At 38.5% G+C, this 23994-nt stretch overlaps 1 protein-coding gene across 3 annotated transcripts in view; it reads right to left on the bottom strand.

Moving 5' to 3' along the window:
* The window catches only part of COL21A1 (collagen type XXI alpha 1 chain), a 231591-nt gene that overhangs the window by 50751 nt on the left and 156846 nt on the right, over positions 1 to 23994 (bottom strand). For 2 of the 3 annotated variants that reach the window (XM_086370609.1, XM_086370608.1), the window contains 4 exons: positions 22830 to 22883; positions 22297 to 22348; positions 21664 to 21719; positions 21488 to 21541 (listed from right to left, as the gene is read on the bottom strand). In XM_086370609.1, coding sequence (XP_086226735.1) covers positions 21488 to 21541; positions 21664 to 21719; positions 22297 to 22348; positions 22830 to 22883 — 216 coding nt within the window. Of the gene's footprint in view, positions 1 to 21487; positions 21542 to 21663; positions 21720 to 22296; positions 22349 to 22829; positions 22884 to 23994 lie in introns of those variants that run through there. The other variant, XM_086370610.1, reaches the window with a different exon arrangement.

Here is a 23994-nt window from a genome sequence, read left to right as displayed (position 1 = left end):
ACAGTTACAACTAAAGCCAAATATTTCATCTATTCCAGTTTTATTTACAAACACTAGATGACAGTTGAGAATAGAAGGGGGCAAAAGATAATGTTTTCCTGTAAATTAACCAAACTAGAGGTCAGGGAGGTCCTACCAACCCAACATTTCTACAGAAAAGTTTATAAAAATACCAAAGAGAAACAAAAATGGCTGTCAGATTCACAAAAGCAACAAGTTCAAAAGCCTGAAAAATTAGAGAAAAGAACTATGTCAAGTTCTGACACTGGAGGATCAGTACTGCAGCTTTGGGCAGGAAAAAGCTCTTTGCAGGAAAGAGCTCTCAGCAAGATATCCCTTTGTCTTGACACTAACCTCAAACCAGGAACCCTTTGATCTACTTATCTCCAGTCCTGACACACTTTTCAGATCTTTGGATTACACAATATTTTGCCTAACTTTTTGATTCTTTCTGGAGATAAAAGAAGTATAATAGAAGTGAAGAATAAGCATTTGACAGATGATCAGATACCTTCCCCAGCTTCTGGTTCAGTAATCTTCCAAACAAACTGTGGGAACCAGACAAGATCTAAAGAAAGATTATGAGGAGTTGACAAGCCTGCACTCAAGCTGGCACGCAGGGGGAATGGTAAGGACTCTGACCCCCATCCCAATGATCAACTGATATGGCTTCCTACTTCTTTTGAAAGCTTTCATGGCTGAGCAGAATCTTCAGAGATGTTTCTGGGAGACACAAGTTCACCTTCTCCCTGGACAGCTGGCATTCTGATTAAAGGCGACTTTCCTCTTCACCAACATTTGCGAGTATTGATTTTGTAAAAGTTGAGCAGCAGGACCCAGTTTGATCATGTCAGGAGGAACCACCCATGTCAGTGGTTCTCAAGGATGGTCCCTACTCAAGCCAGATCAGCTTCACCTCACTTGGGAACTTCTCCAAAATGCAAAATTTCAGGCCCTGCTACAAACCCACTGAGTCAGAAATTCTGGATGGTAGGGCCCAGCAATTTATGTGAACAGCTAATTCTGATGATTTGAGAACCATGGCAGACTTGTGAGTCATTAGGTAACTTCCACCACCTCCAGGTATTATCATATGTGATTGTCATACTAAAGCAAATCCATAGTTTAGATCATCTGTATATAAATTAAAGGGGGCAAGAGAGTTGTCCAACAGTTGTTCAGTTGCTCAGTCATGTCCAACTCTTTGCAACTCCATGGACTGTAGTACGCCAGATTTCCCGGTACTTCACCATCTCCCAGAGAAGCTGAAACTCCAATACTTTGGCCACCTGATAGGAAGAGTTGACTCAATGGAAAAGACCCTGATGCAGGGGAAAATTGAAGGCAGGAGAAGGAGGAGACAACGGAGAATGAGATGGTTGGATGGCATCACTGACTCAATGGACACGAGTCTGAGCAAACTCTGGGAGATGGTGAAGGACAGGGAAGCCTGGCATGCTGCAGTCCATGGGGTCACAAAGAGTCAAAGACAACTGAGTGAACAATAACAACAACGTATTCACTGAGTCAGTGATGCCATCCAACCATCTGATCCTCTGTCATCCCCTCTCCTCCTGCCTTCAATCTTTCCCAGCATCAGGGTCTTTTCCAAAGAGTAGGCTCTTCCCATCAGGTGGCCAAAGTATTGGAGCTTCAGCTTCAGCATCAGCCCTTTTAATGAATATTCAGGGTTGATTTCCTTTAGAATTAACTGGTTTGATCTCCTTGCAGTCCAAGAGACACTCAAGAGTCTTCTCCAGCACCACAGTTCAAAAGCATGAATTCCTCAGTGCTCAGCCACCTTACGGTCCAACTCTTGCATCCTTACATGACTGCTGAAAAACCATAGATTTGACTAGATGGGCCATTGTTGGCAAAGTAATATCTCTGCTTTTTAGCACTTTTCTTTCAAGGAACAAGTGTCTTTTAATTTACTAGCTGCAGTTATCATGCGCAGTGATTTTGGAGCCCAGGAAAATAAAATCTGTCACTGTTCACACTTTTTCGCCATCTATTTGCCATAAAGTGATGGGATCAGATGCCATGATCTTAGTTTTTTGAATGCTGAGTTTTAAGACAGCTTTTCACTCTCCTCTTTCACATTCATCAAGAGGCTCTTTGGTTCCTCTTCGTCTTCTGACCTAACAGTGGTGTCATCTGCATATCTGAGGTTATTGATATTTCTCCCAACAATCTTAATTCCAGTTTATGATTCATCCAGCCCAGCAGTTTGCATGATGTACTCTGAAAATAAGTTAAATAAGCAGGGTGACAATATACAGCCTTGACGTACTCCTTTCCCAATTTTGAACCAGTCCATTGTTTCATGTCCAGTTCTAACTTTGCTTCTTGTCTTGAATACAGGTTTGTCCAACAGTGGGAACAACTAATTTGGGATTACATGACCACTTTGGTTGGTAAAGACTTCCCCTTTCATTATTTTGATCATTAACTCCATTTTAATATGTTACTCTGATTAAGAGGCATTTAAAAAAAAAAAAAAAGTCACCATCAGCAACGTGTATCAGTAATGAAGTTCCACAATTATTTGAAAATTTAATTTCTTCTTATTCTTTGTACTTCTTGTCAAGAGTGATAATCAGAAGGATACAGAATCATACGAATAAAACAGCACCTACTCTTTATAATGTATAGCAGAGATTCTCCAACTCTAGCTATATCAGAATCATCTAGAGTGTTAGATAAACTGCAGATGGTGGACCTCACTCCAGAGTTTCTAATTCAACAGATGCTGATACTGCTGGTCTTGCAACCACACTTTGAGAACCACACTGGTTCTAACCCAGATCTCAAGGAAGAGACTCTACACCCTTTCTGCACTCACCCACCCATCCCTAGTGAACCACAATGGCTTTGTCTGGCTTTGCACTTGGTACTGAGTTTTATAATGGCCAGATTGTTCAGCAAGTGTCTCATTTATGTAGGCACTGGTTTCCTGGCTTGCACAGTCTTTAAAGGATAGAAACACATCCTATAGGAGTTTTTTTAATCACCCAGAGTGCTTAGTATTGTGCTGAACATAATATAAGACTATATGTACAACTGCTGGAGCACATCAAAGTAGGCAAAATGGATGATTTATTGTCAAATGCTCAATTTGGGGAAGATAAAGGAAATGGGATAGAGCTATTTGTGGACAGAGCTATTTGCATTTGAAATGGGATAGAGCTATTTGCAAAAGGAAATGGGATAGAGCATTTGTGGACAGAACTATTGCAAATGCTGTCGGAAGATTATGCAGGGTGATTACAATAAGATGATGGCCAGTAATCTTGACCCATGAATGATCTCTTGACTGTTTCAAAAATGTTTCATTGGGAGATGAAAGTAGGATTTCTGCTTAGTTATCTTCCATAAAATTTTCCAATGCTATACACAACTAGTTGATGAAATTCAGTACTGTATCCAGAACTTAAGTTCATCACTTGATTCCTTTCATGACCTGGAGATCCTGGTATATACCAATATGTTTGGCTGGTAGGAAAAAAGGCATGTAACATGTCTCAACCTCGAAGTTATGATTTTGCTATTCTATTATTAATTCCTTCCTGATATAAGATAAATAGAAAATGTCATGCTAAACATTATTCCTCAATCCAGTCTCTGCAGCTAATGTCAAAGATGATTTATTCTACAGCAAACCAGTTATTTTTAAAAAGCAAATTTAACCAAAAACAGAGATGTGAAACTTGCATCGCATGTGTATTTCCTTTCCTGTGGTGGTCTTTGGTACTTACCCACAAAAATGAAAGCATGAGGTGTAATTTAGTATGTGACCATTGCAACCCTCAAAATCTGGTGGAAGGTGCGTGACCATGAAAATATAATTTAATTTTGAAGAAGATCCTTACTTTGTTATTAAACACTATAATTTACCTTTGATCTTTTCCCATGGTTCATTCTTAGTATGTAAACAAAACTCTAGTATGCCAGAGAATATATTAAAGATGTAAGACTGGGTAAGCTCCTCCTGGCTAACCAAATAAACAGACAAGAAATTTGGAAGACATCATGCATAAAGGGATCACACAAACTAGGCCTGAAAATCAGGCTATGCCATGTAAAGGACAGTGCACTTTGGGGTAAATTCTTTAATTGCTCTTAATTTGATTTTAATTTCAAAATGACATTGCTATTCTCAACTTCATAGATTTTTCTTTTTAGGAAAATTAAATAAGAGTCTTTGTGAAAGTGCCTTGAACATCTCTAGAAACAGAAGGGAAGATCCAGGAAAGTTAGCTACTCTACTGCCATCAAAGGGTTTGGAATTTTAACATTTCTTTAACTATTATGATTTGTTTCAGGCTACACTATTTTCAAATACTCTTATTTTTCTATTTGACTGCTATGGTTTGGCATTATAATTTAGGAAAAATGAATTACTTTTTAAGTGCTTGAAAAAAAAAAACCCACATTGATTATTTCATTGTTTCTAGGGGCCAGAAGTCTGGGCATGGCTTTACTGAGTTATCTGTGTGCATGCACAGATGCTAAGTCCCTGCAGTCGTGTTCAACTCTGTGCAACACTGTGGACTGTAGCCCATCAGGCTCCTCTGTCCATGGGAGTCTCCAGGCAAGAACACTGGAGTGGGTTGCCATGCCCTCCTTCAGAGGATCTTCCCAACCCAGGGATTGACCCACATCTTTTATGTCTCCTGCATTGACAGGTGGGTTCTTTGCCACTAATGCCACCTGGGAAGCCCAGGTGTCTGAGTAGGGTCTTACAAAGCGGTAACCAGGAGGTGTGCTGGGTTGTGTTCTCATCTGGAGGCCTCACTGCACAAGTATCTACATCCACATTAACTCACTTCGTTGGCAGAATTGAGCAAGTAGGCTCTAAATGGAGCCCCTCATAATGTACCATCATTACTGGAGTGATACCTGTTGGTTAGAAGCAAGTCATAGGTCCCAGGCACACTCAAAAGTAGGGAATTAAAAAAGACATGAGCACCAGCAGGTGGGGGTCACTTTCCAGTCTTCCTGCCCCAATTATTGTCACATATCCCTGTAAGGGTTGTACTGTTTGCCTGGACACTAACAATATATGAAACTGTCTGTTTACTCACAGTCTGGACAAGAAGATTGGATTTTTAACTCAAGCTTTTGAACTTTTGTCAACCTAATGGGTGGGTAATTGTACCTTGGTATAGCTTCAATTTGTATTTCTCTTATTATGAGTGAAGTTGAACATCTCTGTACATTTAAGGGCCACTTTACACCTTTTTTTGGCTTTGAGAATTATATATTCATGTCTTTTCCCCTCATCTATGTATTTATATTTATTGAAATATAATTGATTTACAATATTATAAGTCAAATAACTTGTGATTAGACAGTGGAAGTGATGAATAGATTCAAGGGATTAGATCTGGTAGACAGAAGCCTGGGGAACTATGGATGGAGGTTTGTAACATTGGACAGCAGGCAGTGACTAAAATCATCCCAAGAAAATTAGATGCAAGAAGGCAAAGTGATTGTCTGAGGAGGCTTCACAAATAGCTGAAGAAAGAAGGGAAATTAAAGGCAAGGGAGAAAGGGAAAGATGCCCAACTGAATTCAGAGTTTCAAAGAAGGGCAAGGAGAGATAAGAAGTCCTTCTTAAGTGAACAATCCAAGGAAATAGAGGAAAAAAATAGAATGGGAAAGACTAGAGATCTCTTCAAGAAAATTAGAGATACCGAGGAAACATTTCATGCAAAGATGGGCTCAATAAAGGACAGAAACTGTATGGATCTAACAGAAGAAGAAGATATTAAGAAGAGGTGGCAAGAATACACAGAAGACTTGTACAAAGAATATCTTAATGACCCAGATAACCATGATGGTATGATCACTCACCTAGAACCAGACATTCTGGAATGCGAAGTCAAGTGGACCTTAGGAAGCATCGCTACAAACAAAGCTAGAGGAGGTGAGTGAATTCCAACTAAGCTACTTCAAATGCCAAAAGATGATGCCGTTGAAGTGCTGCACTGAATATGCTAGCAAATTTGGAAAACTCAGCAGTGGCCATAGGACTGAGAAAAGTCAGTTTTCATTCCAATCACAAAGAAGGGTGATGCCAAAGAATGTACTGACTAGCGTACATCTCACACGCTAGCACCACGTGATTTATATACATATAGCACCACGTGATTCCTGGTTGGTTGAATCATCCATGGATTCACATTCATGGATACAGAGAAACCATAAACACAAAGGGCAGACTATAAATTATACTTGGATTTTCAACTGTGGGGAAGGTTATACCCATCACCCCAGTGTTGTACAAGAGTAAACTGTAACACCATAATCAAGGGACCAAGGTTAACATACCAATGATCAGACATGTGGATGGTATTTACTCTGATATAATGAGAAGGACACTCAGTTCAATTCAGTCATTCAGTCGTGCCTGACTCTGCAATCCCATAAATCACAGCACGCCAGACCTCCCTGTCCATCACCAACTCCCAGAGTTCACTCAAACTCATGTCCATCGAGTCAGTGATGCCATCCAGCCATCTCATCCTCTGTCGTCCCCTTCTCCTCCTGCCTCCAATCCCTCCTAGCATCAGAGTCTTTTCCAATGAGTCAACTCTTCACATGAGGTGGCCAAAGTACTGGAGTTTCAGCTTCAGTATCAGTCCTTCCAATGAACACCCAGGACTGATCTCCTTTAGGATGGACTGATTGGATCTCCTTCCAGTCCAAGGGACTCTCAAGAGTCTTCTCCAACACCTCAGTTCAAAATCATCAATTCTTTGGCGCTCAGCCTTTTTCACAGTCCAACTCTCACATCCATACATGACCACAGGAAAAACCATAGCCTTGACTAGACAGACCTTTGTTGGCAAAGTAATATCTCTGCTTTTCAATATACTATTTAGGTTGGTCATAACTTTTCTTCCAAGGAGTAAGCGTCTTTTAATTTCATGGCTGCAGTCACCATCTGCAGTGATTTTGCAGCCCCCAAAACCAAAGTCTGACACTGTTTCCACTGTTTCCCCATCTATTTCTCATGAAGTGATGGGACCAGATGCCATGATCTTCGTTTTCTGAATGTTGAGCTTTAAGCCAACTTTTTCACTCTCCTCTTTCACTTTCATCAAGAGGCCCTTTGGTTCCTCTTCACTTTCTGCCATAAGGGTGGTGTCTTCTGCATATCTGAGGTTACTGTTATTTCTCCCCGCAATCTTGACTCCAGCTTGTGCTTCTTCCAGCCCAGCGTTTCTCATGATGTATTCTGCGTATAAGTTAAATAAGCAGGGTGACAATACACAGCCTTGACGTACTCCTTTTACTATTTGGAACCAGTCTGTTGTTCCATGTCCATTTCTAACTGTTGCTTCCTGACCGGCATATAGGTTTCTCAAGAGGCAGGTCAGCTGGTCTAGTATTCCTATCTCTTTCAGAATTTTCCACAGTTTATTGTGATCCACACAGTCAAAGGCTTTGGCATAGTCAATAAAGCAGAAATAGATGTTTTTCTGGAACTCTCTTGCTTTTTCGATGATCCAGTGGATGTTGGCAATTGGATCTCTGGTTCCTCTGCCTTTTCTAAATCCAGCTTGAACATCTGGAAGTTCATGGTTCACACATTGCTGAAGCCTGGCTTGGAGAATTTTGAGCATTACTTTACTAGTATGAGAGATGAGTGCAATTGTTTGGTAGTTTGAGCATTCTTTGGCATTGCCTTTCTTTGGGATTGGAATGAAAACTGACCTTTTCCAGTCCTGTGGCCACTGCTGAGTTTTCCAAATTTGCTGGCATATTGAGTGTAGCACTTTCACAGCATCATCTTTCAGGATTTGAAATAGCTCAACTGGAATTTCATCACCTCCACTAGCTTTGTTCGTAGTGATGCTTTCTAAGGCCCACTTGACTTCACACTCCAGGATGTCTGGTTCTAGGTCAGTGATCACACCATCGTGATTATCTTGGTCATGAAGCTCTTTTTTGTACAGTTCTTCTGTATATTCTTGCCACCTCTTCTTAATATCTTCTGCTTCTGTTAGGTCCATACCATTTCTGTCCTTTATCAAGCCCATCTTTGCATGAAATGTTCCCTTGGTATCTCTAATTTTCTTAAAGAAATCTCTAGTCTTTCCCATTCTGTTGTTTTCCTCTATTTCTTTGCATTGATCACTGAGGAAGGATTTCTTAGCTCTCCTTGCTAGAAGGACACTCACCTCTGTGTTATCCTTCTCCACCACCCCTGAAATAATTCCCATCTAATCAGACAAATGTGAACTGACTGACATTCTGACAGAAACCCTAACCAATGCTCTGCAAAACTGTTATAAAAAGTAAGAAAAGACTAATAAATCATCACAGATAAGAAGAGACTAAGGAGACATGATAAGAAAAAAAAAAGGAATGTGGTGTATTCTGGATTGGATCCTGGAACAGAAAAAGGACCTTCATGGAAAACTAATGAAATCCAAATAAAGTATGGAGTTCAGATTAATTTACAGGAATTTGACAATACTGATTTCTTAGTTTTGACAATGCATCATAATAACATCATGAGAAACTTGGTAAGGTATATAAGGAAACCTCACTGTACTATTTATCTATAACTTCTCTGTAAATACAAAAGTACTTCAAACTAAAAAATTTCTTTAACAAGCCCCAGAAGTTTCTGTTGTTGTTGTTAGAAAATTTCATGCTTATACTAAAACTTATGTGAAGTTTACATGAACCTCAATAATTTATTACAATTTTAAAAAGAAAAACAAATTTAGAGACTTAAACTATCTAATTTCAAGACTTATTCTGGGCTCCCTGGTGGCTCAGACCATAAAGAATCCACCTGCAATATAGGAGACATGGATTTGATTTCTGGGTTTGGAAGATCCCCTGGAGGAGGGCATGGCAACCCACTCCAGTATTCTTGCCTGGAGAATCCCCATGGACAGAAGAGCCTGGTGGGATACAGTCCATGGGGTCACAAAGAATCAGACACCACTGAAGTGACTTAGCACACACATAGATGAGTAAAACAGAATCAAGAGTTCAAAAATCAGTTAACACATATATTGTATGTGTTTTTGTGCTAAGTATCAATTGATACTTAGCAAAAATGCTCATGTAATTCTATGGGAAATGAAAACCTTGCAATAAATGGTTTTTTATGACCGGGTCTCCAGGGAGAAAAGGGAAGAAAAGAACTTTAACTTTTATATCACACAGGAATTAAAATAATCAAAATGGATCATAGAACTAAATTTGTAAACTCAGTTCAGTTCAGTAGCTCAGTCATCTCCAACTCTTTGAGCCCCCATGGACTGCAGGATGCCAGGCTTCCCTGTCTATCACCAACTCCCAGAGCTTACTCAAACTCATGTCCATTGAGTCAGCAATGCCATCCAACCATCTCATTCTCTGTTGTCCCCTTCTCCTCCCACCTCCAACTTTCCCAGCATCAGGGTCTTTTCCAGTGAGTCAGTTCTTTGCATCAGGTGGCCAAAGTATTGGAGTTTCAGCTTCAGCATCAATCCTCCTAATGAATATTCAGGACTGATTTCCTTTAGGATTGACTGGTTGGATCTCCTTGTAGTCCAAGGGACTCTCAAGAGTCTTCTCCAACACCACAGTTCAAAAGCATCAATTCTTCAGTGCTCAGCTTTCTTTAGAGTCCAACTCTCACATCCATACATGACTACTGGAAAAACCATAGCCTTGACTAGACAGACCTTTGTTGGTAAAGTAATGTCTCTGCTTTTTTAATATGCTGTCTAGGTTGGTCATAGCTTTTCTTCCAAGGAGCAAGTGTTTTTTAATTTCGTGGCTACAGTCACCATCTGCAGTGCTTATGGAGCCCTAGAAAATAAAGTCTCTCACTATTTCCATTGTTTCTCCATCTATTTGCCAGGAAGCAATGGGACCAGATGCCATGATCTTAGTTTTCTGAATGTTGAATTTTAAGCCAACTTTTTCACTCTCCTTTCACTTTCATCAAGAAGCTCTTTAGTTCTTCTTCACTTTCTTCCATAACGTAATGTCATCTGATATATGAGGTTATTGATATTTCTCCCCACAATCTTGATTCCAGGTTGCGCTTCATCCAGCCTGGCATTTTGCATGATGTACTCTGCATGTAAGTTAAATAAGCAGGGTGACAATATACAGTCTTGACGGACTCCTTTCCCAATTTGGAACCAGTTGTTGTTCCATGTCCAGTTCTAACTGTTGTTTCTTGATCTGCATACAGATTTCTCAGGAGGCAGGTCAGGTGGTGTGGTATTCCCATCTCTTTAAAAATTTTCCACAGTTTGTTGTGTTCTACACAGTCAAAGTCTTTGGCATAGTCAATAAAGCAGAAGTAGATGTTTCTCTGGAACTCTCTTGCTTTTTCAGTGATCCAGTGGATGTTGGCAACTTGATCTCTGGTCTCTGCCTTTTCTAAATCTAGCTTGAACATCTGGAAGTTCACGGTTCTTGTGCTGTTGAAGCCTGGCTTGGAGAATTTTGAGCATTATTTTGCTAGCATGTGAGATGAGTACAATGGTGCGATAATTTGAACATTCTTTGGCATTTCCTTTCTTTGGGATTGGAATGAAAACTGACCTTTTCCCTTCCCATGGCCACTGCTGGGTTTTCCAAATTTGCTGGCATATTGAGTGTAGCACTTTCACAGCATCATCTTTTAGGATTTGAAATAGCTCAACTGGAATTCCATCACCTCCACTAGCTTTGTTCATAGTGATGCTTCCTATGGCCCATTTGACTGCATTCCAGGATGTCTGGCTCTAGGTGAGTGATCACACCATTTGTAAGCTATGGTGGTACAAACTTAGAAACTATGATATTTTATATATGCATTTAAGACATTTGAAAATATTTTGTTTTAGAAGAAAAGAGAAAATTTCTGACCTTAAGTTAGGTAAAGATTCTTAAATACAATACAAAGACATAAGCAAAAAGAAATTCTAAGAAGCTAGACTTCATCCTGATTAAAAACTTCTTCCCATTGAATAACACCATCAAGAAAATGAAAGGCAATCTGAGGGTCAGGAGATAATATTCCCAAATACATGTCTGATAAAAGACCTATTGTACAACGAATTCTTGCAACTCATTAACAAGAAAACAACCTAAAGTTTTTTTTTTAATTGCCAAATGTTTTGAATAGACACTTCACAAAAGAAGATATACAAATGGCCAAGAAGCCCATAAAAAGATGCCAACCTTGTCAGTCATCAGAAAAATGCAAACTAAAACCATATGAGATACTATTATGTACCAAATAAAAGAGCTAAAATACCAAATACTAAGTGTTGGCAGGATGTGGTAAAAGTAGAATTCTCTTGAATTGCTGATGGTAATAGAGAATAATACAATCACTTTGGAAAATAGTTTGGGATATTCTTAGGAAGTTAAACATACACTCACCATACAATGAAGCAATTCTAGTAGGTATCAACCCAAGAGAAATGAAACCATGTCCAATCTAGATGTGTATAAGCATATTCATATCAACATTAGTCATAAATGCCAAATATAGGAAACAATTCAAATGTTCATCAGCTGATAAATGAAGAAACCAACTGTCATAGATCCATGCCACTAAATATGGTGTGTGTGCATGTGTTCCGTCGTTCAGTCAGATTCAATTGTTTGAGACCCCATGGACTGCAGCCCACCAGGCTCCTCTGTCCATGGGATTTTTCCAGGCAAGAAATACTGGAGTGGGTTGCCGTTTCCTTCTCCAGGGATCTTCCTGACCCAGGGATTGAACTCCCGTCTCCTGAGTCTCCTGCATTGGCGGGCACATTCTTTATCACTGCACCACCTGGGAAGCCTTAAATACTACATGATTATATGTACTTGACATTGTAAGAAGCAAAACTATAGTAACAGAAAGCATAGTCCACATGAATACATGTGACAATTCCTTTGAATGAATGGATGAATCAATTAATCAGTCTCCATCCCTCCCTCTCCCTCACCCTTTCCCTCACCAACACCTCTTTATCCCTCTCTATATAAAATATATACACACATACATGAAAACATAAATATGTATTTTGATATACAAATATACATTTATATATTGACACATATAAACAATATAAACACACATACATACATCCTATTGATATTGTTTCTTTAGAGCAACCCTGACCAATACACAACCAAATGCAATGCACAGATATTGATTGTATCAAGTGTAAAAATAGCTATTTAGGACACTGGTTTTAAACAATTGGAAAAATTTGAATATTAGAAAATAGTATTGTATTGACATTAAATCTCTTAAACATCATGATGGAATTAAAATATTCTTAGGATATACAGGCTTCCCTGGTGTTTCAGATGGTAAAAAATCTGCCCGCAATGTGGGAGACCTGGGTTCAGTCTCTGGGTTGGGAAGATCCCCTGAAGAAGGGAATGGTTACCCAGTCCAGTAGTCTAGCCTGGAGAATTCCATGGACAGAGAAGCCTGGCAGGCTATACAATCTATGGGATCACAAAGAGTCGGACACAACTGAGCAACTTTCACTTAGGAGATATAAGCTGAAATGTTTAGGAGAGAAATGCACGGAGTCTAATTTATTTTCCAGTGGCTCAACAACAACAACAAAATTTAGAAATAGATACTCATATATTTATGTGGTTCAATTTTCTGTATGACTGAAAAATTCCAAAACAAAAAGCTGGGTGGGAGGAAGAAAACAGATTTTAATAAGGTCAGAAAAAATTAGGTATGATTCATTATTGAAACATTCCAAAAAGTAAACATAAACTGCAGACTATTCAGACAAAAGAATATTATTAAGCACTAAAAACAAATGAACTATCAAGTCACGAAAAGACACGAAGGAGTCTTAAACACATATTACTAAGTAAAAGAAGCCAATCTGAGAAGACTACACACAATATAATTCCAACTCTATGACATTCTGGGAAGGAAAATCTTTGGGGACAGTAAAAAGATTAGTGGTTGTCAGAGGCTAGGGGAAGAGGAAGATGAATAAGTAGAGAACAGAGAATTTTTAAGGCAGTGAAGTTATTCTGTTTGAGACTGTAGTGGTGGATACGTGATTACACATTTGACCACACCCACAGAATGTACAATATCAAGTATGAACACCAATGTAAACTATGGACTTTGAGTGATAGGATGTGTAAATGTAATTCATCAATTGTTAAAAAAAAATGCACCACTCTTGTATGAGAAGTCAATTCTGGGGAAATCTAGGAGGAGGGGGCAGGAGGTATATGGAAACATTTAGTACTTTCTGATCAGTTTTGCTGTGAGGCTAAAACTTCTCTAAGAAATAAAGTCTATCTTTTTAATTAAATAGACTTTTAAAAAATTGTGAATGACTCCAGTAAAAAATTGCAAACAGACAAGAAGAAATTAACCTAACTATATTAGAAGATCCACACTAATTAGAAAATTCAGGACATAACCAAAGTTAAACATTAAGGGTAGCATGGACCTAGCAAGAAAGTAAATATCAAGAGTGAACTAACTTAAAAATGTTAAACATAATTATATTCTCCGGATAGTTCACTATCAGAAATATAGGGAAATGGAAACACATGTCCATGCAAAAACTTGTACACAAATGTTCAAAAAGCACTATTTATAAGAGCCCCAAATTACAAACAACTCAAATGTCTATGGACTGATAAATGAATAATATCCATATATTCAAACAATGAAATATTATCAGCAATGAAAAGGAATAAAGTATTAATATAGGGCAAAACATCAAAGAACCTCACAAATGTTAGGATAGGCCAAGGGATGAACCACAAAAGACCACGTGATTCATATGAGTCAATATATATGAAATGTCCATATGGGCAAATTCATGTGGAAAGGAAGTAGGTGAGGGGTTGAGTATGTTGTTGTTGTTGTTCAGTCACTAACTCGTGTCCGACTCTTTGCGACCCCATGGACTGCAGCACGACAGGCTTCTCTGTCCTTCACCATCTCCTGGAGCTTGCTCAAACTCATGCCCATTGAGTCAGTGATGCCATCCAACCATCTCATCCTCTGTCACCCTCTTCTCCTCTTGCCTTCAATCATTCCCAGCATCAGGGTCTTTACCAATGAATTGGCTCTTCATATCAGGTGGCCAAAGTATTGGAGCTTCAGCTTCAACACCAGTCCTTCCAATGAATATTCAGGGTTGATTTCCTTTAGGACTGACTGGTTTGTTTTTCTTGTGTCTAAGGGACTCTCAAGAGTCTTCTCCAGCATCGCAGTTCAAAAGCATCAATTCTTCCATGCCCAGCATTCTTTATGGTCCAACTCTCACATCCTTACATGACTACTGGAAAAACCATAGCTTTGACTATAGGAACTTAGTTGGTAAAGTAATGTCTCTGCTTTTTAATACACTGTCTAGGTCTGTCAAAGCTTTTCTTCCAAGGAACGAGCATCTTTTAATTTCGTGGCTGCAATCAGCATCCACGTTGATTTTGGAGCCCCCAAAAATGAAATCTGACACTGTTTCCACATTTTCCCCATGTACTTGCCATGAAGGGATAAGACTGAAGACCATGATCTCAGTTTTCTGAATGTTGAGTTTTAAGCCAACTTTCTCACTCTCCTCTTCCACCTTCATCAAGAGGCTCTTTAGTTCTTCTTCACTTTCTGCCATTAAAGTGGTATCATCTGCTTATCTGAGGTTATTGATATTTCTACTGGAAATCTTGATTCCAGCTTGTGATTCATCCACTTCTGCATTTCATATGATGTACTTTGCATATAAGTTAATTAACCAGGGTGACAATATACAGCCTTGATGTACTCCTTTCCTAATTTTGAACCATTGTTCCATGTCAGGTTCTAACTGTTGCTCCTTGTCCTGCATACAGATTTCTCAGGAGTCAGGTAATGTGATCTGGTATTCCCAGTTCATTAAGAATATTCCACAGTTTGTTGTGATCCACACAGTCAAAGTCTTTAGTGTAGTCAATGAAGCAAAAGTAGATGTTTTTCTGGAATTCCCTTGCTTTTTCTATGATCCAGTATATGTTGGCAATTTGATCTCTGGTTCCTCTGCCTTTTCTACATCAGCTTATACGTCTGTAAGTTCTCCATTCATGTACTGTTAAAGCCTATGCTTGATTTTGAGCATAATCTTGCTGGCATGTGAGATGAGTGCAACTATACAGTAATTTGAACATTGTTTGGCATTGCCTTTATTTGGGATTGGAATGAAAACTGACCTTTTCCAGTCCTGCAGCCACTGCTGTGAAAGTGTTAGTTGCTCAGTCATGTCTGACTCTTTGTGACCCTAGGGCCTGTAGCCCACCAGGCTTCTCTGTCCATGGGATTTCCCAGGCAAGAATACTGGAGCAGGGTGGCCACTGCTGAGTTTTCCAAATTTGCTGGCATAGTGAGTGCAGCACATTAACAGCATCAACTTATAGGATTTTAAATAGCTCAATTGGAATTCCATCACCTCTGTTAGTTTTGTTTGTAGTAATTCTTCCTAAGGCCGACTTGCCTGCACAGTCCAGGATATCTGACTCTAGGTGAGTGACCACATCATCACAGTTAACTGAGTCACTAAGAGCTTTTTTGGACAGTTCTACTATGTATTCTTGCCACCTCTTCTTAATATCTTCTGCTTCTATTAGGTCCCTACCATTTCTGTCCTTTATTGATCCCATATTTGCATGAAATGTTCCCTTAGTATCTCCAAGTTTCTTTAAAAAGATCTCTAGTCTTTCCCATTCTATTTTTTTTCTTCTTTTATTTCATTGTTCCCTTAAGAAGGCTTTCTCACCTCTACTAAAACTTGCTATTTTCTGGAACTCTGCATTCAATTAAGTATATCTTTCCCTTTATCCTTTGCCTTTCACTTCTCTTCTTCTCTCAGCTATTTGTAAAGCCTTCTCAGACAACTACTTTGCCTTCTTGCATTTCTTTTTCTTAGAGATGATTTTGGTCACCACCTCCTGTACAATGTTATGAACCTCTGTCCATAAATCTTCAGCCACTCTGTCTAACAGATCTAGTCCCTTGAATCTATTTGTTACCTCCACTGTATAATCATAAGGGATTTGATTTAGGTCATACCTGAGTGGCTTAGTGGTTTTCCCTAAGCCATTGGTTTTCAATTTGAGCCTGAATTTTGCAACTGGGAGCTCACGATCTGAGCCACAGTCAGCTCCAGGTCTTATTTTTGCTGACTGTATAGAGCTTCTCCATCTTCAATTGCAAAGAAGATAATCAATCTGATTTCAGTACTGACTATGGTGATGTCAGTACACCACCAGAAGGTGATATCCATGTGTAGAGTCAAAGTGATTGCCAGTGGGTTTCTCTCTGAGGTGATGAAAATGTTCTAAAATTAAACTGTAGTGTTGATTGAGTAACTTTGTAGATATACTGCTGCTGCTGCTGCTAAGTCACTTCAGTCGTGTCCGACTCTGTGTGACCCCATAGATGGCAGCCCACCAGGCTCCCCCGTCCCTGGGATTCTCCAGGCAAGAACACTGGAGTGGGTTGCCATTTCCTTCTCCAATGCATGAAAGTGAAAAGTGAAAGTAAAGTCGCTCAGTCGTGTCCGACTCCTAGTGACCCCATGGACTACAGCCCACCAGGCTCCTTTGTCCATGGGATTCTCCAGGCAAGAGTACTGGAGTGGGGTGCCATTGACTTCTCCGTAGATATACTAGAAACCATTGAATTTTATACATCAAGTGAGTAAATGTATGATACGTGACTTATTTATCAACATGCTGTTAAAAAGAGTAAACTGAAGTTTACAATTGTGGGTATATACGTGTGCATGTATCACCTAGATTAATATCAGAAAGGGCAAGGAAGTAGAAAAAGAAGAACAAACTTGGCCCAAGTTAGCAGAAGGAAAGTGAAAGTGAAAGTTGCTCAGTTGTTTCTGACTCTTTGTGACCCCATGGACTATACCATCCATGGAATTCTCCAGGCCAGAACACTGGAGTGGTATCTGTTCCCTTCTCCAGGGGATCTTCCCAACCCAGGAATTGAGCCAAGGTCTCCTGCATTGCAATCCACTCCAGTGTTCTTGCCTGGAGAATCCCAGGGATGGGGGAGCCTGGTGGCTGCCGTCTATGGGGTCACACAGAGTTGGACATGACTAAAGTGACTTAGCAGCAGCAGCAGCTCCTGCATTGCAGGTGGATTCTTTACCAACTGAGCTATCAGGGAAGCCTAGCAGAAGGAAGGAAATAATTAATTTGAAGAAAAATAAATGAAGAAGAGAATAGGAAAACAATAGTAATAAAAAAAAGACAAAGCTAGAGTTGGGATTTTTTGAAAAAAAGAAAAAGAATAACCCCTTATGAGACTAATTAAGAAAAAAATAATAATAGCCAAGACTCAAAATCAGAAATAAAAAGGGCAAAGTTACAATTGACTCAAAAGAAATTTTTTAAAGGGTCAAACTCTTATGAATAATTTATATGGACAAACTAGAACTGGACAAACTAGAAAAAAAGATAAATTCCTACAATCTACCAAGACTGAATAAACAGAAAGCCTGAATAGACCAATGACAAATAAAGAAGACTATATAAGCAATCAAAAGCCTTCCAATAAAGAAAGTCCCAGGAACAGATGACTTCACAGTATTTCGAGGTAAATTCTCAAAATACTTAAAGAAGAATTAATACCAATCCACCTTACAGCCTTCCAAGAAAAAGAAGACAGAACCCTTTCAAACTTTTGATAGGCCAGTATCAAATAAAGCTCAAGAAAACACTACAAGAAAAGAAAACTACGGGCCAATATCCTTCATGATCATGCATACAAAAAGTCTCAACAAATATTAGGAAACTGAATTCAACAGTGCATCAGAAGGATCATACATCATGATTAAGTGGGATTTATCTCTGGAATGCAAAGACGGTTCAGTATGGATATACCACATTGATAGAATGAAGATAAAAATCACACAATCATCTCAATAAATGCAGAAAAAGCATTTGATGAAGTTCAACACCATTTCACGACAAAAATTCTCAACAAATTACAAGAAACTTACCTCAACACAATAAAGACCATAGATGCATGAAAAGCCCACAGCTAATATCATATTCAATGGTAAAGAGGTGAAGATTTTTCCTCTAAGATCAAGAACAAGGCAAGGAAGCCCAATCCACCACTTCTATTCAACATAGTACTGACAGTACTAGTCAGAGCAGTAATGCAAGAAAAATAAAAATATCTAAATTGGAAAGGAAAAATAAAACTCTCTGTTTGTAGACAACATGATCTTGCATAAGGAAAACACTAAAGACTATATAAAATATTGCTAAAACTAACAAGTGCAGTAAAGTTGCAGAGTACAAAACCAACATATAGAAATCAGTGCATGGTATACAATAACAATGAACCATCTACAAAGGAAATTAAGAAAATAATCCTAAAATTGCATCAAAAATCATAAAATGCTTAGGAATAATCTAAGCCAAGGAGGTGACAGACTTGAATGTTGAAAATGATAAAATATTGATGAAAGAAATTAAAGACATTAATTAATAAATGAAAAGGCATTCCTAGCTCATGGATTGGAATACTTTATATTGTTAAAATGTTTATTCAACCCCAAATGATCTATACATTCAATGCAATCCCTACCAAAACCCTAATGGCATTTTTCTATAAAAGCAAAAAACAATCCTAGTATTCATATAACCAAAAGCACAGATGGCAAAAGTAGAGAACTGGGATTTTATCAGACTTAAAAGCTTCTGCACAACAAAGGAAATCGTCAACAAGATGAAAAGAAAAGGCATACTATGGAATGGAAGAAAATATTTGCAAGTCATATATCTGATAAAGAGTTAATATAAAAAATATATAAGGAACTCCTACAACTCAATAGAAAAAAACCCCCATAACCCATTTAAAAATAGGCAAAGGAACTGAGTAATCACTTCTCCAAGAAGACACACAAATGGCCAACAAGTAAATGAAAAGGTACTCAGCATCACTAATCATCAAGAAAATACAAATCAAAACTACAATGAGATATCATCTCTTACAGGTTGGTGTTATTATAAGTATATTTATATACACACACACAAAAGTGCTGGCAAGAATTTGGAAAAACTGGAACCCTTGTACACTATTATAGGGATGTAAATGGATGTTTTCTACATGCACTATAGAAAACAATGTGGAGGTTCCTCAAAAAATTAATAAAACTGTATATTATCCATCATATCACTACTGCATAAATAACAAAAAGAATGAAAACCTTGAAGAGATATCCAAACTACTGGGTTGATTGCAGCATTATTCACAATAGCCAAGACATGGAAGAAGCTTAATGTCCATCGACAGATAAATGACTTTAAAAATGTGAGACAGATAAACACACACACACACACACATTTTTCAACCTCAAAAAAGAAATAAATCTTTCCATTTTCAACAACATGGATGAACCTGGAGGACATACGCTAGTGAAATAAGCATATGTAAAATGATAACCATTACACTGTCCCACTTTCATGAGGAACCTAAAATGGTCAAATTCATAGAAGCAGAGAACAGACTGGTTTTTGTCAGGGGCCGGGGAAAGGGAAACAGGGAAGTATTGGTCAAAGAATACAAAGATTCAATTATGCAAAATGAATAAGTCCTAGAAATCTACTGTACAATACAGCTTAGGGCCTACAGATAACGATACTGCTTTGTAAACTTTAAAATTTGCTATGAGGGTAGGTCTTACATTGTGCTCATATTTCAAAAAGTAATAAACAATAATAAAGGGGAAGGAAGAAAATTTTTGGATGTGACAGATGTTTATACCGTCAATTGTGGTGATGGTACAGTGTACATACTTATGTGCAAACTCTCCAAGTTGTATATATAGAAGAATCTGTGTTGTCTAAAAACATCAAAAGACTAGATTATAAAACCCATGAGAGTTTTGTTCTCTTCTGTATGTCTAGTACCTACAAAGTATTAATAGATACTGGCTTAATCAATAAACAAATAGGAAATAAAACACAAAACTAGTTAAATATAATTAATAACACATGATTGAACTCTTGAAAACAGGGCCCTATACTGTACATCCAGGAAGCACTATCTGTAATCTTTAAGGAATCACTTGACATTTGGAGAACTTCCATAAATTTAAGTGAAAAAACAGACAATGTTTCCAAAGGAAAAGAAAACACCTATAGATCAAAGAAATCTGAACTGAATTTTTGAGCAAGTGAGGCCTTCAAAGTTGTGACCATTAGGAAACATGATGACATCTCTAATCCAACGCTTGACCCAGTGGTCTTGCTCGCTGACGGATTTACACAAATTCTCTCCTAGGTATCAAAACAAACAAACACACACACAGCAGAATAATGACGTGGACTGTTGGCTTATTCCAGATATATTGACTTGAATATATACACATCCCTGATGTCCTTCTATTTAATAGGTCACACTATAGAAAGGCTGTTTCTGTTTGATAACTGACCCAGAAAAACGTCTTTATGTAAGAATAAGATGGTGCTCACCCACCATCATAGGAGCATGTGCCTTTGAGTTTTTTCAGGATTGATGAGTGATTGGCATTTCCCCATTCTTCTTACTCTAATTCTCCCATATTCATATCACACAAGTTACCAGGGTTAAGGTTAAAACTGTTAGGGTAGATGCCCATCAGCAGATGAATGGATAAGAAAGCTGTGGTACATATACACAATGGAGTATTACTCAGCCATTAAAAAGAATACATTTGAATCAGTTCTAATGAGATGGATGAAACTGGAACCTATTATACAGAGTGAAGTAAGCCAGAAAGAAAAACACCAATACAGTATACTAATGCATATATATGGAATTTAGAAAGATGGTAACAATAACCCTGTGTATGAGACAGCAAAAGAGACACCGATGTATAGATCAGTCTTATGGACTCTGTGGGAGAGGGAGAGGGTGGGGAGATTTGGGAGAATAGCATTGAAACATGTATAATATCATGTATGAAACGAGTCGCCACTCCAGGTCCGATGCACGGTACTGGATGCTTGGGGCTGGTGCACTGGGACGACCCAGAGGGAGGGTAGGGGAGGGAGGAGGGAGGAGGGTTCAGGATGGGGAATGCAGGTATACCTGTGGCGGATTCATTTCGATATTTGGCAAAACTAATACAATATTGTAAAGTTTAAAAATAAAATAAAATTAAAAAAAAAAAAACTGTTAGGGTTGAGGATTCATTCCCCTACTCTCTGAAAACAAAGTCAAATCCCTTGGAAGACACAGCTAAGTACCTGCGGCTCAGATCCACTAAACAAACCTATCTGAATGGCTCACTGAAGGAGCTTCTAATATCCTGGGATTTTATTTCCAACACATAAGAATTCATGATATATTCAAAATAAATTGATTACGATCTTTAAATTACAACTTTTAGTTCATTCATTTTATACCAATGTCACATGTAAACAAAAGTCTAGTATCTGTACATTTTTCTCATATTCACTCACTAGTTACAGAAATCTTTTTTGTGGTATTTACCTTGAAACCAGGACTACCCATTAATCCATCCTTTCCATGTCTTCCAGGTTCTCCCTGGAAAATAAGGACAAGTATTTTAACATATTTTTGCACTAATGTTTCTTTTTTAAAAGAAGATAGTACAGGATAAATTTATTTAATGTAGAATACTTAAGAAAAATTTCTGTCAAACTCACAGCACGTCCAGGAAGGCCAGGAAAGCCAGCGTTCCCCTGTTCACCTTTCGCGCCCTGTTTTTAAAAACAAACAAAAACAATCCTTACAAGAAGATTTTGAAATTCCAACTCAAACTTAAGTAGGAAAGAAAGATAATGTCCTCAAGGACTGATAGAATGCTGGAGCCACAGCTTGTGTTGGCCCCGCAGCTTTCGGCAAAGCATTATGTTACCAGGACACACATGATGTTGAGAATAAGATGGACGCAGGATTATTACAAGCATCTAAACACAGAAACCACATCTAGGCAGAATTAAGAAGAAATGTGTATCTTAAATATAGAGAGAACATAATTTCCCTTCAGTGAGAAAAAATAAGAGTCTCCATGGACGTGCTGTTAAACAGCTACTACTTCCAAGTAATCTCTCTCTATAAATATTTTGAAAGTTCAGAAGGGTCAATAACACAAAGTATTCTTATAGAAAATCAAGCATAACAGTCAATAGTCATTTTTCCATTATTTCGTTGTTCTGAATAAACCCCACAGAGAAAGGTGAAAAAAAGCTAATTGCCAGAACAGTGGACTGGGACTGAAATTCCAATTTTCTATTTCCATTATATTGAAAGTTCAATATGATACTCTAAACTTCCCTTTTTGCCATAAAATCCAGGTGCTCCTTTATCTCCTTTGGGGCCCATTTCACCCTAAAAGACAAAATATAAATCCTGAGTTTTAGAGAAGTATTTAGTATTTCTCTTATAGATTAAAGAAAAACACCAATTATACACAACAGAGTTTAATATGCTAACATCAAAGTAAAGGAGAAATAAAATGTTTAAAATTTATTTACAAAAGTCTTATATCCCAGGCTTTATAAAGCAAAAGCAAGGAAAAGTGAGGGCATTTGATACTCTAACAGGGCTTTATATGATAAAAGTTAAGAGAATTTCTGTATAATCAAAGTTACTCATCAACTTTTAAATACTATAAGATTTACAATACTATAAGATTTATGGCTGAAAATTTTAAAGGAAATTTATAAAAGCTTTATGTAAACTATATACTAATCTTAACCTAGTCATTTAATATATGAGCATTTATTGATAGCACATTTATAACATAGTTATTTCAATTTGAAGTAAAATGCAACATTGCTTAATTTTATAAAGAATAGGTTTCTTCAACCTTCGATCCTGGTATTCCATGAAGCCCAGGAAAACCAGGAAGTCCACGGTCACCCTGAAAATAAAACAAATTAATTAAAGAAAACACATTTCAGCCTAAAAATATCAACATACACTCTTCCACCTCATTCTTGACAAAATCTATTGGAAACAAATCTGCACACAGTTAAATATACATCACACTAAAACCCTGTCTCTATAAAAGACTAATCCTCTTTTAGCAGAGTTTCATTTATAATCAGAGAAGGAGAATATGAGAGGCCAGGGGAATCTCATCAACAGTCCTTACCCAACCTTAGAGAGCAGTCATCCATTCTAAAAACACTTAGGCTTTTATGTGGCAAGACCTAGGAGTTAATGGAAATGGCCGAGGGCTAACACTCTCCTGAGAGAGCCGTCCTCTGAGGTCCCAGCTCAGTACAGATAGACCTGAGATGAAAGTCTAGGATTCTGTGGAGGATTTTTCTCCTATTGCAGATCTCAGTACATTGTTTGTGAAAGTGAAAGTGAAGTCGCTCAGTCGTGTCCGACTCTTTGTGACCCAGTGGACTGTAGCCCACTAGGCTCCTCTGTCCATAGGATTCTCCAGGCAAGAATACTGGAGTGGGTTGCCATTTCCTTCTCCAGGGGATCTTCCCAACCCAGGGATCGAACCCAGGTCTCCCGCATTGCTGGCAGATGCTTTAACTACTGAGCTACCAGGGAAGCAGGTGTATATTCATATGTGTCTACCAGAGCCTCCTGTCTCACTCATATATACCCATTTAGCATTCCCTCCAGAGAGGGTTCTCCCGCCCCCAACCTAGGTAAATGCAAGATCCACCTTTCCTACCAGGCTACCAAAACTGGTCTGCTTTCCCCACCAGAATGATGTTGTTATTGCGAACCAGGGAAACAGGAAAAAAGGTACAGTCTCTATCCTCACGGAGAAGGCGATGGCACCCGACTCCAGTACTCTTGCCTAGAAAAGCCCATGGACAGAGGAGCCTGGTAGGCTGTAGTCCATGGGGTCGCGAAGAGTCGGACACAACTGAGCGACTTCACTTTCACTTTTCACTTTCACCCATTGGAGAAGGAAATGGCAACCCACTCCAGTGTTCTTGCCTGGAGAATCCCAGGCACGGGGGAGCCCTGTGGGCTGCCGTCTATAGGGTCGCACAGAGTCG

This window comes from Bos grunniens, chromosome 23 (genome assembly GCF_055505025.1).
Source record: "Bos grunniens cultivar Pamir isolate PY7600 chromosome 23, Bosgru_T2T1.0, whole genome shotgun sequence".
Taxonomy (NCBI): domain Eukaryota; kingdom Metazoa; phylum Chordata; class Mammalia; order Artiodactyla; family Bovidae; genus Bos; species Bos grunniens.
Note: the sequence above shows the minus strand (reverse complement) of the source record. Positions and strands in the feature narration are given on the sequence as shown.